This window comes from Suricata suricatta, chromosome 4 (assembly GCF_006229205.1).
Source record: "Suricata suricatta isolate VVHF042 chromosome 4, meerkat_22Aug2017_6uvM2_HiC, whole genome shotgun sequence".
Taxonomy (NCBI): domain Eukaryota; kingdom Metazoa; phylum Chordata; class Mammalia; order Carnivora; family Herpestidae; genus Suricata; species Suricata suricatta.
In genome coordinates, this window is record NC_043703.1 from 146,866,420 (window position 1) to 146,879,646 (window position 13,227).

The following is a 13,227-nucleotide window of genomic DNA, read 5'->3' on the forward strand; positions in this document are numbered from 1 at the left end:
AGTATAATCTGTGCCGGACTCTTCACGAGTCCCTTTTGTTCCAGATTCCATACTAAAATTTAATAAAAATGTAGGTCAGTACTTTTTTCATGGATCCTTTTTTCCAAAATTGTGTTTAAACACAACGTGAATTGTATATAAGTTGATACATTTTTAATATTTTGTTAGATTTTAAATGATTAAGTGTATTTACATCAACGTGTTGTACTTACAGATCACTTTCTTCAAATCAACCAGCATCAGTGACTGATTATCAAAATGTATCTTTTACAAACCTAACCGTTAATACATCATGGCAGAAAAAATCAGCTTTTACTCGTACCGTGTCCCCTGGATCTGTATCACCGATTCATGGGCAGGTGTGTGTCTTTAACTTTTCTCTGCTTATCCTGTGATATTACTCCTGTTTACATAAATCGGAAAGAAAACTTTTGTACAAAGGCATCATTTACTCCTTTAACCAGAGTTTATAGTATTTGGTTTCTGTTCTTGTTGTTCTCATGTGGTGTGATGTAAAGAAATTATTATTATTACTTAGACGTTTCTCGGTTCATTTGCATAGCATCCAGTTGCTAGCAGTTAGGGTTTCTAAGCTCAAAATGGCATCTTTACAAGTCTGGCTATATTATTCTTAATTTGTAGTTATTGTAAGAAGATATTTGGGCTTGGCTTGGGGGTTTTTATTTGTAAGAAAGTCATTTGTGTGGAAACTGTGTTATATATGTTTAGCCTCTGCTTTACATGTAACCATTGCAGGCATTGTTACGTTAATATTATTGAAAACAAACCCCAGACTTTGTCACAACAGAGCCCTACAAATTTCACCTTCACTCAAAGAAATGTTTATTGCACGATAATAGGTTCCAAGCATTTCTTTATATGCTGGAAATTTAATGGACAGACACAGAAATAAATGAATGTGAAGTATGTGAAGTGTGGTAATAAAGATATTCTCCAAAATCTTGAGTATACAGCTGAGAGAGATCTCATTCACTCTGTGGGAATTGGAGCAGGGTTCACAAAGGGCCAGGTATTTGAGCAGGACCTTTGAAGATAAGCAAGATTTTAGCAAACAGAGAAGGAAAGTTATTCCTGTGAAAAAAAATGATTTGGGGAAAGTCAGTGAGGCACGTTAACACAAAGAGTTTCCAGGACAAGAATTATTTATAGTGTGGCTAGAGTACAGGATTCTTGGAGAAAGGGTCGAGAGGTAAAGCTAGAGGTTGAGGTTTATTTGTCAAGTGTTTAATATCATGCCTAGCAGTTCGGCAGTGGGCAGCCCCTGAAGGTTTCCAAGAGGTGTGTATGTTTTACAAACCTAACTCAGCAGTAGTAGAGGGACCGACTGGTAGAAGGAGGAAGCAAAGGAAGGAGACCAAGCAAGGAAGGATGCTCCAGGAACTAATCACAAGAGATGATGACCTAAACCAGTGCCACAGTAAAGAAAATGTATAGAAGAGGAGATGGATTTAACAGAGTAATAGGAATTGACATAAAATTGGCAATCCACTGAAACGTTGAGAGTAAGGAAGAAGTTGGAGTTAAAGAAGCCTCTTCAGGATCCTTAGCTTGAGTAGCTAGAATGGTGATGGCATTGTCTTGGGTGAGCATTGCTAGGGGAGTGGGTTCTGTGGGCTCTAAAAATGGTGTCTCACATGTGCAACTTAAGTATCTGGTTTAGAGAAAACCTGGTGGACGGCCCAGGGGGTAGTCTGACTTACAGGTCTGGAGCTCAGGAGGTAAAGTTACAGTTAATGTATAGATTAGAGAAGGCATAGACATAAATAAGATAATTTAGGGAAATCATGTAAAACAGGAAAGAAAAGGGACTGGACAAAGAGGACCCATCAGTCACCAAGAGGGTGAGCTTCTGGAAGGGCAAGGGTGTTAATGATGTCAGCACTGGTCAGCGATAAGGGAAAAACTTTTTTTAACACAAGGCTACTCCAATAAATGGTTGTCTGTCCCATATAATTGTAAATCATGCAGTCAGTTAAAGTTATCTTAAGGCACCACCATACCAAACTGGTCTCTGTTTAAACAGTAAGCAAGTTATGTAGTAGGAAACAAAAATCGGTTTTGTTACCTTTTTTTTTAATTTCGTGGTTTTGTATTCACAGGGGCAGGTTGTAGAAAACCTGAAGGCGCAGGCCCTTTGTTCTTGGACTGCAAAGAAAGATAACCACTTGAACTTTTCAAAACATGATATTATTACTGTCTTGGAACAGCAAGAAAACTGGTGGTTTGGGGAGGTGCATGGAGGAAGAGGATGGTTTCCAAAATCTTACGTCAAAATCCTCCCTGGGAGTGAGGTCAAGCGGGAAGAGTAAGCATTTTGTGTTGATGTGAGGAGTGGATGTTGGTGTTTTCACTAATGAGCCAGCCGGAGAGCAGCTGGTGGTACCGTAAAATAAAACATTTAGGCTTGCATTTGAGTATCTGGAGGGGGATTCCCAGAGTGGAAAAAAAGTGTACTTCACATATTTGTACCAGTTTTAGAATATCTTTCATTCTAGTTATTTCAGATGCCTAAAGGTTTCAGAGTGCTTAAAATTTTAGATCTGTTGCTTTCTTTGTGCCATCAAGTCAGCTAGAGAGTTACTTTTTATTGCCTTTGGAGGACTTCTCCCTTGTTGTTTCTTTGCATTGTCAGTATTTAAATAAATCTTTGCTGACGACCTCCCCATTGCCAAAGTGTAGGCCATTCCATTTCTGGGCCTCCAGAATTCCTTGAAGATCATAACTTCTGTCTTCCTGCACACGGCAGACTGGGTCGTAGTTCTTCCTTGTCTTACCCACCTGACCTCTTAGATCATAAGCTCTAGGAGGGCAGGATCCATGGCCTTTTTTTTTTGTTTTCCAGTTTTTTTCCTGCCTAGTGTAGTCTTCATGCATAGTAGCTTCTCAGTCATAGTAGCTCAGTGAACAAGGAGAGGATTTGGTGAGCAATCCAGTGACTCACATTTCCAAATGAGTAACCAGTAAGAACAAAATAAGGTCTCTGATCTCTGGCCTTTGTTTCCCAGTCTGTAGAGGAGTGCAATCTCCAAACATCTTTAAGATTGCTACAAAAGTAGCAATGGGCAGCTGCCCCACTGTGTTTTATACTGAAGTTGATCCAAATAGAAAAGTGATCTGATTGAAAAGAGACAGGTCTTTGGAAATCAAAAGGCTTGAGTTCTGATTCTGTTATTTTTTGTCAAGCTATGTAAAATAACCTATTTGCTTTCAGTTTCCCAATGGATGGGATAAAGAGAGTAAATTAATCTTTAAAACATTTTCAATGTTAAGATTCTATGTATGAATTTTTAGTTCCAGTGCAAAAATTTACTCTTCAGCATGATACAGAATATTAGATTTAAAAGTGTGTAAATGATAACAATTCAGAGCTGACACGTGTATGTTGGCACTGTGCTGGGCCCTTACATGCATTAAGTGCCGTAACATTTTATAGAGAAGAAAACTTAAGTGTAAAGGCAATAAGTTTAAATGCTCTTTTCCCCCAACTTCTTGTTGAATTACTGATCTTTTCTAACAGATAAGGCCTGTAATTTGAAAACCTGCAGAAATGGAGAGATCATGCCCTAAACAAGACAGTGGGGTGTTCAGTTGTGGCCATGAGTTATAGAAGGTTCCATTCTGAGAACTGACTTAACTATATCATTTCCTCCAGGGTCCTGGGAAGCCTTGGTGCATCCTGCAGATAGATGTCTAGTTCTTAAATATGACAGTCTTCCAGATTTTTCCGTTTCCTGAGTTAAATTAGAAATTAAAGCGTTACCTGTTCTGAAATATAAAAGATAAAGTTTTGTTATTTTTATGTATTTAAATGTAGTGTGCTCTAAAGAAATACCAAAATCTACATACTGTCCTTGATCTCCCTGTACGAAGCCAAGCCCCTATGTGCCCTACCAAATAACTGTCTCTGTACCAAAACACTGGTGACTTTTACTTTCCTCTAGAAAGGCAAAATATCTCACACTTGAAAAACCATTTATAAACCATGTTGAAATTACTTTAATATATTTTAAAAAATTAGAAGTCTGTAACTAGGCCGTTCTTAGTCCCCTACAGTTTTTTGTATGAGAATATTTTTAGCCTGTTTACTGAGATAGTATTTAAATTCATCTTAGAAAGTCCTAAAAGAATGTACTGCTGTGTCACCTTGTTTGGTTTTGCTTGTTGATGGCTTTTTGTTTCATTGTTGTTTTTTTCTTCTCTGTGTATTTATTTGGCAGACCAGAAGCTTTGTATGCAGCTATAAACAAGAAACCTACCTCTGCAGCCTGCACAGTTGGAGAGGGTGAGCTTTTGGCAATTTGTAAATTATATGGGAGTCAGATTAGCTATTGACTAATTATTTGACTTCTCTCAGTTGTTATGCTCACTGTTTCTGTGTCTTCAATGTTAAAGTGAGTTTAGAACAACTTATCCTTTGTTTATGTCACATGAATATTGAGAATATAAAAAAAATAGGGCATTTTTAGAAAATCCATCCTATAAACATTTAGCATAGACTTGGTAAATAAGACCATAAATAAAAAATGTTGCAATAAGATAGCATGAAGGCTTTTGTTTTCTAAAAATATATCTGTGTTATAGATATTTAGAAGATATGGCAATTTTAGTACATCTAGTTGTTTACAAATTGCATATCAATTACAGTGGATCACATAAATCATTAAGTAGGATTTGAAATCAGTGTATACTTTATCATAATTATTACAAAAAGTTTTTCTGAGCCCTTTAGGTTGTTTGACTAATAACTTATTTTTTATTTTGAGATACTAAAAAATGAAAGATTGTCTATCCTCATTTCAGGCATTTTTATTTAACAGCTACATAGCTCTACAAATGAATTATATATGTCCGTTGTAAAATTAATTGAAGTGAAGTAATTTTATGTTTATACTATTGTTCAAGAAAATCCGTTTAATGGTAAATTAAACCACTTATTCAGGATCTACTGTGTTAAAGGTTTTATGCTAGAGCCTGAAGATACAGGATAAATAAAACACAGTCTCCTAATTCTGTAATGAGTGAACACAACTTCGTTTTAAGTAGGACGAAAGAAACCATGGACATGGCAGTATTGAATCATCTTAAGCAAGGAGTAGGGTTTTGCATAGTGACCAAGGAAGAGACAGCTCTTGTGGATGGAGGGAGAGCCGTGAGCCGGAGCCTGGCTAGGAGTGGTTAGGGAGCCTGGGTCCCCAGCCAGGCAGGCGTAGTAGGCTCACCGTGGGGTGGGGCTGTGGGATTAGCCTGGGGAGGCCGTGAGGAGCGCTTGGGGAAGGGCCGTGCTTACTGCACGCCTAAACACGGCATGCGTTTTGGTTTTGTTCAGTCTGCTAACTTGAGTAATACTGGGAACGTGGACAGTAAACAGGTTGTAGATCATTTTCCCAGTCATCTCTAGGATGTACAGATGAAATTACAAGTTGAAAAATAAAAATAACTATAAAAGAAAGACTAAAAACAGGTCATTGACTGTTTGTTTTAATAGTAGTAATAATAGGGATAGAAAGCCAATATTAACATGCAGACCTATCCTAGAGGTCATTTATTAATTTTTTTTTTTTTGCATCTGTGCACCAAGCACTGTGCCGGAAGCTGGGTCATTGTGGTGGAGCTTGGCCTCTGGTACTGGTGTCAGCTGAATATTGGGCATTTTCATAACTGTATTTGTATAAGAATTAAAGAGAAAAGAACTTATATTAAAATATATTTTGTGTAAGGAAGTTGAAAAATGCTTTTCATATCTTAACTATAGAGATACTTGTATCTATTTGTGTTATTGGATTATTCTCTGTGATAAAATGATGATACAGTTGGAAGAAGAAACTCCATGGTAGAGCAGGAGAAACCTAATGGAGGACCAGGGGGAGGAGAAGAGGGAGAGAGAGTTGGGGAGAGAGAGGGCCGCAAAACCTGAGAGACTAGTGAATACTGAAAACAAATCGAGGGTTGAAGGGGGAGGGGAAGGGGAAGCGGTGGTGGGGATGGAGGAGGGCACTTGTGGGGAAGAGCACTGGGTGTTGCATGGAAACCGATTTGACAATAAAATATTTTAAAAAAGAAAAAAGAAACTCCATGGTAAAGCCTTATGTTAAATAGTCTTTTTCTAAGAAATTTTTAAATAATTGCTTCCTTCCTTTTTCTGTTTTAAAATCTTTTTACATTAGATTTTTTTAAGTTACAAGGTCTTTTACAGTAATTTACACAGGATTTGGAGATTAACAGAATTTTTTTCCTTCTATAATCTTTCATTCAAAGTTACTTTATGCTTTGTTTCCAACAGAGTATATTGCACTTTATCCATATTCAAGTGTAGAACCTGGAGATCTGACTTTCACTGAAGGTGAAGAAATACTGGTGACCCAGAAGGATGGAGAATGGTGGACAGGAAGTATTGGAGATAGAACTGGAATTTTTCCATCAAATTATGTCAAACCAAAAGATCAAGAGGTACAGTTATTTGGTATAGAAACAAAATGATTCCATTCTTGTGTCTTGAGATTCATACTTAAAACAGAAGCTTATGTATATATGGGTTTGGTCAGGATTTTTGTAAGGACGTAGCACCAGTTTATTACAGGGATCCTGTTAGGTAAGAGAGACAGGATTTCATTAAATTTCTAAGAGCAGGAGACAAAGGTAGGGCTGGTCTCCCAGTAACTAAAGCTAGGGATGACCCCAGATCTAGGCTAGCTTACAGGGGGTCACCGTGAAGGAGTCTGCACGATTTTACCTTAAGACCCTGACACTCACACTACATAATGAGTTCCTGCTTGTTTCTGGAACTTTTTACATTCTTAAAAAATTGGAGATTCTAAAGAGTTTTTTTTAATAGATGGGTTATATAGAGTTATATTTTCCATATTAGAAATTAAAACTATTTTTTAAAATATTATTTTAAAGTAACCAAATTAAACCCATTACATGGTTATATAAATGGGTTGCTTCTTATGAAAAACAACAGTATATTTTCAAACAAAAAACTTTGGTGAAAAGAGGGACATTGTTTTATATTTTTGGAAATCTCTTTAGTGTCTGGCTTAATCTGAAGACAGGTAGATTCTCCTCTGTCTCTGTATTCAGTCTGTTGTGCTGTTCTTTTGGTTGACGTATACAAAGAAAATTCAACCTCACACAGATATGGAAAAAAAACAAATATTTTTTTAATTTTTTTTTTAAATTTTATTTTTTTTACTTTATAAAGTTTCATATTTTTTTAACATATGCAATTATTTTCCATCATTTACAATACAGTAGTTGCAGTGACACTCCAAACAGAAAAGCAAAGTAAAAAATCAAAACACCAACTTCTGTTTCATGTAATTAGACTTATACAGAAATTAGAAGGTTAAGTAACAACTAGTTAATCACCTAATTTCACAGCTATCTGAAGTGGCAATCGTTATACAGCAGCTTAAAAATGTTTATTTTAGAGACAGAACATGATCAGGGAGTGGGGGTGTGGGGATGGAGGGGACAGAGGCTCTGTCTACACTGACAGCCCAGAGCCCAACATGGGGCTCGAGCTCACCAACCGTGAGATCCTGACCTGAGCTGAAGTTGGATGCTCAACTGACGGAGCCACCTAGGCGCCCTAACAGAGAAATATTTTGATAACATTTTTAGATATCTGTGTATATCCTTTGATATTACCACACCAAAACTTGATAAGTGTTAAATTGTTATAGGTTAGTTATACGTGGACTCTAAAACCATATCAGAGAACATTTGTTACTGTTAAAATTGGATGGATTTTTTTTTTTACCCGTGCATGATGTGATGACATCATTCATTGATCATTTGGAAAATATTGAATCACTGAGTTATGCAAATATTCCTTGTATTGACACACTTCATTATACAGTCAAAAAGTTACATTTGTTAACGTCACCACTGATCTGGTAGGAAAATCTTTAAATACTTTGAAACTGTCAAGCTCATGGTGGTAGATCCAAGTTCTCCAAAATTTCAGGTTTCTCTTGAAATTTTGAATTTGATCATTGACAACAGATCTTGTCAGCAATTTTCCTTGAAGTGACAAGCATAGTTTATCTTTGAGAAAATGTCTGCTAAACCCCAAGCATGAATAGTTTGCCATTCAGTCGTTCTTTCTAGTAAAAATGCCGTGCCGTGGAAAACCTAGTTCAGCTCTCAGTATAATCACGCAAGTGCTTCTCCTTGCGACGGCTGTCTTGGCACCTGCGTATGCAGCGGAAGCACTGCAGGCATGCTTCTGTCTAGTCACACGGAACTTGTGCAAGATTGTATTTCAGGGCACCCGGCCGGCTGAATTGCTGGAGCGTGCCACTCTTGATCTCTGGGTCGTGAGTTTGAGCTCTGCATTGGGTGTGGAACCTACTTTAAAAATGAAATAAAAATATTAAAAGATTGTACTTCATTAAGATTTAATATTTTTCCCCTTGATCAAGGATATTTCTTTTTATTAATTTTTTTTTTAATTTTGTTAATGTTTATTTAGTTTTGAGAGAGAGAGAGAGAGACAGAGTTCAAGCAGGGGAAGGACAGAGAGAGGGAGACACAGAATCCAAAGCAGGCTCCAGGCTCTGTGCTGTCAGCATACAAGAACAAGATCATGACCCGAGCTGAAGTCAGACACTTAAACGACTGAGCCACCCAGACGCCCCTTGATCAAGGGCATTCTTTTCATGCTTATTTATTTTTGAGAGAGAGAGACACAGCATGAGCACGGAAAGTGCAGAGAGAGAGAGGGAGACACAGAATCTGAAGCAGGCTCCAGGCTCTGAGCTGTCAGCACAGAGCCAGACACAGAGCTCGAACCCACAGACCACGAGATCATGACCTGAGCCAAAGTCGGACGCTTAACTGACTGAGCCACCCAGGCACCCCAATCAAGGACATTCTTGAGTGGAACCGTTGTGTTTGTTTTCCTGGGAGCATGTGGCTGTGAGGAATACGAGGACCGCTAGTATAATTTGGCATTACTGCCATGATTCATGCTAGGGCATCAGTAGTTTTACCCTCCATTGTAAGTGTCAGCACCATGAAAAAGGCAAATGATGTCTAAGGTTGTTATGGAAAAAGTCTTTATCTTCTGGACTCCTGGAAGGGGCTCAGGGACTATCCCCAGGGATCCACACACCATACATGACAGCCATGTAGGTTGAATTCTGCCTCTAAAACTTAGAGGCTAGTTAATATTCAATATTAATATTGAGTTGAATAAATGAATATATGCAAAATTCTTAGGCCACTGTTACGTCATAAGTACCCAGAAAATGTTGGGCCGTGACTCCCATCAATTCCACTTCAGTACTTGCACTATAATTGGGTTCACTAACAGAAAAAAACTTGCCTGTTTCTTGCCTTGTTCAAATTCCTGAAAAGAAAGGTGGTTGGCCCAACTATTTGTGTGTGTTTTAATGTTTGTTTATTTGAGAGAGAGAGAGAGAACACAAGCCAGGGAGGGGCAGAAAGAGAGGGAGACAGCAGGCCTAGGCTCCAGGCTGTCAGCTCAAAGCCCCGACGTGGGGCTCGAACTCAAACTGCGAGATCATGACCTGAGCTGAAGTCGGACCCTTAACTGATTGAGCCACCCAGGTGCCCCTGTCCTATTAAGTTAGACTGAGGTTATGGTTGCCACCCAGGGAATGGATTTTTTTTATTGTTGGTCTTATGTCAGGTTCAGGAGGAACATGCAAAAAAAATTAAAAACATTGCCTCCTAGGTGGCAGAAGCAAAACTCACATATGCGTTAAGATGTACTGTATGTGGTGAGCATTGATGCTCACCTGATAAATGAGGCACTTGGCCCAGATGGTCATGTTTGATACTCAGGTAAGATGCAGAATATGAGCTTCGTGTTGAGTCCGTGGATGCCCGCATCAGCCATTTGTATGTAATGTCTGTTTTTGTAGACCTTCATTTAAAGAAACAAGAACCCTGGGAATTAGAAACCTCACTCCTAATAACCTTTGTACTCTTCCATCTGGATTATTAGAAAATGATAAAAACAGTATGTCTTTTCCTTACAGAGTTTTGGGAGTGCTGGCAAATCTGGGACATCAAACAAGAAACCTGGTATGTATAATAATGGAGTTGAAAAAGTACTAGAGTGTTTAATAGTCTTGAATTCATAGTTTCTTGTCTATCGTCTTTTCAGAGATTGCTCAAGTAACTTCAGCATATGCGGCATCTGGTTCTGAACAACTTAGCCTTGCACCCGGGCAGTTAATACTAATCCTAAAGAAAAATTCAAGTGGGTGGTGGCAAGGGGAATTACAGGTAATAACCTTTAAATAATATTTATCAATTTTATTATAAAAATAATGCATGTTACTAATTTTATTAAATAATAAAATTAATAACAATTTTAGATCACCTGTATTCATATCACTTAGAGGTAATCGGTGTTAGCATTTTGGTGTATTAGGTTTCCCTCTACTTTCTTCCCTGCTCATTTTTAGCACAGCTGAATTGATACTATAAGTAACGTTATGAAGCATAATCTTCTCTACAGACATAATTGTTTTCCAGTACCTGCTTTAATAAACCACAGGTCACCATGTTAAAGGAAAGCGTAGCGCCATCCTTGCCTGAGACACCCCCGGCTTGCGGTGTGCGGCCTCTTTCCAGGAGAAGAAACAGGATCCAGGCTGGGTACTGAGAAAATGCTACACCTTGGATTTTCCCCACCGTAGTCGAATGTTTCTGAAACAGCAGTGCAGGGAGAGGAAATGCAAGCATAAATGAACCTAGTATTTTCCTAAAATGTTAACAGAGATAGTTATTGCATATGTTTTCATACAGAAAGTTCTTTTCTCTTAAAAGTTCTTTACTGGAAAGACTAAAAATAAAAAGCATTTTAAGATTAAAAGATCATGAGAGGTTTAGTAGCTGTCGTCTTCTGTAAGTTTGATACATTTGATACATGGTTGTAACATGAGGACAAACACGCCTTCTTCCTTGCACATTGTCTCACACAATCCCTAAAGAACACTGGAGGCTCAAAACTCAGGATCTTCTTGAGTAGCTCCTTGAAACCCCACCTTCCTGATTTGCTTTGAAGATTGACCCAATGACATGGCAGACGTGGCTTTCCACAAATTTTATTTGTGATCTCTGTATTATCAACAGAGCCCCAGACGTGTTCATTGTGCACAGTGCCATTTTCAGTGCTGACTTGATTACTAGGAGAACTCTGAAGAGTCTTTTTAGTTTATAAGTATTATCTGTGTGAAGTATGCAGAGAACTCGGAATCCAGAAGACCTTCTAGTAGGCTTCTCTCACAGACTTCTGCAAGCAGTGTTTTCAGCACCACTCTGACCTGTATATTGAGGCTTCCGGTTGTGTAGTACTGACCTGGAAGGCCAGTGTACAATTCAGGGATCCCCGAGACCACCCTAACTTCTGACACTGGCTGTACGTTTGGAGGTCCCCGAGACCACTCTCAAGTTCAATAATTAACTAGAAAGACTTGTGAGACACTGAAAGCTGTTCTTCTCATAGTCACAGTTTATTACAACAAAATAATTTAGATTATAAATAGATAAGGAAAGAGAGATATGGGGCTGAGTTCAGGAGGGTTCCAAAAACAGAGGTCTCATTGTCCTCTCCCGGTGGAGTCATGGACAGCATTAACTCTGGCAACAATTAACACCGAGTATAGCCAACACAGAAGCTCATTTGAGCCTTGGTGTCCAGAGTTTCTACATCATAGACATGGTTCTGCCCTTGTGACTAAACTTAGTCTCCAGCCCCTTTGGAGGCTGAGTTCGCACTGTATGACCCAGAGCACCCACCATAAGTCACATTGTTACCCTGTATGGCCAGGTCAGGCCCTCAGAGAAAATAAGACATTTATCAGTCATGACATAACCAAAGTTTTAGAGATTACGTCCCAGCAGCCAAAGGTAGAGTCCAGACCTCTCTTGGGACAGACTTAAATTCTTTACTGCACAGCCATTTTTAATTTATGTCTCAGTAATTATTTTTAATCCCATCTTTCATATTTCTTTTGCTAATTTTACAGGCCAGAGGGAAAAAGCGACAGAAAGGATGGTTTCCTGCCAGCCATGTTAAACTTTTGGGTCCAAGTAGTGAAAGAACTACCCCTGCCTTTCATCCTGGTATGGAAGTGGATTAACTTGTATTCCATCTTACAAAAGTTTTGTTGAAACTCAGCAACTTCTTAGATTAGCATATGCTTTGAAAAATATTTAAAATTGGTTCTTTTTGTAACTCTGCCTGAAAGTAATGTTACAATAAGAACTCCCTTTTTTAAAAGATCTACATAGAAACAGCCAACTGTTTAAGTGATACTTGAACCACGTCATTCCTTGGAATTTTTCAGCGTGGAATTGCTATGCCGTCATACTTACTTAAAGTGGAGCAGTGGGGTGCTGGGGCGGCTCAGTCAGTTGAGTGTCCAACTCTTGATTTCAGCTCAGGTCGTGATGTCAGGCTCCAGGCTAGGCAAGGAGCCTGCTCAGCGTTCTCTCTCCCTCTGCCACCTCCCCACTTGCACTCTCTCTTTCTCACTCTCTCCAAAAAAAGCTAACTATTTAAAGTGAAGTGGTTCACTTAGATTAACTCTAGTTCAGAGATTCTTGTTTTATAAAATGGGGAATGGAAGCAGGAGGGTGAGACAGAGCAGCTCAAGGGAAATTTTACCCTAATTTCAACATTTAATAGTAGAGTAATTTAAGTTCTGGGGGAGTCATAACATGATCTTTGTATTAATAACTAATTTGCTTTATTATTTTGTTCTTTTTTCTGGTAGTATGTCAGGTGATTGCTATGTATGACTATGTAGCGAATAATGAGGACGAGCTGAATTTCTCCAAGGGACAACTTATCAATGTTTTGAACAAAGATGATCCTGACTGGTGGCAAGGAGAAATCAACGGGGTGACTGGTCTCTTTCCTTCAAACTATGTTAAGATGACAACAGACTCCGATCCAAGTCAACAGTGTGAGTAATATTAAACAATTTGCCTCTCAACTAGTCCAAAACAGCTTTCAGAGACAGCACTGCACTCATTCTGTCCCGGAGCGTGTCTTAACTGAGCACACTTAGCAAGTGTATATTAGTGATTAATGCAATAAAATGCAAAAGGGAACTTTTTACAAAATCAAAATTTATACTGCTTTCTTTTAAATACTTCGTTCTTAGCTTTAGACCTCACTATTAGACTTCATTTGAAAAGTGTAGACGTCGTTAACAGGTT

General features: G+C 38.5%; 1 protein-coding gene across 7 annotated transcripts in view; it reads left to right on the forward strand.

The window, feature by feature from the left end:
- The window catches only part of ITSN2 (intersectin 2), a 138,857-nt gene that overhangs the window by 83,839 nt on the left and 41,791 nt on the right, over positions 1-13,227 (forward strand). For all 7 annotated transcript variants that reach the window (XM_029938202.1, XM_029938203.1, XM_029938206.1 and 4 more), the window contains 8 exons: positions 215-359; positions 2,121-2,326; positions 4,239-4,303; positions 6,302-6,468; positions 10,032-10,077; positions 10,160-10,281; positions 12,030-12,126; positions 12,780-12,971. In XM_029938202.1, coding sequence (XP_029794062.1) covers positions 215-359; positions 2,121-2,326; positions 4,239-4,303; positions 6,302-6,468; positions 10,032-10,077; positions 10,160-10,281; positions 12,030-12,126; positions 12,780-12,971 — 1,040 coding nt within the window. The remainder of the gene's footprint in view (positions 1-214; positions 360-2,120; positions 2,327-4,238; positions 4,304-6,301; positions 6,469-10,031; positions 10,078-10,159; positions 10,282-12,029; positions 12,127-12,779; positions 12,972-13,227) is intronic.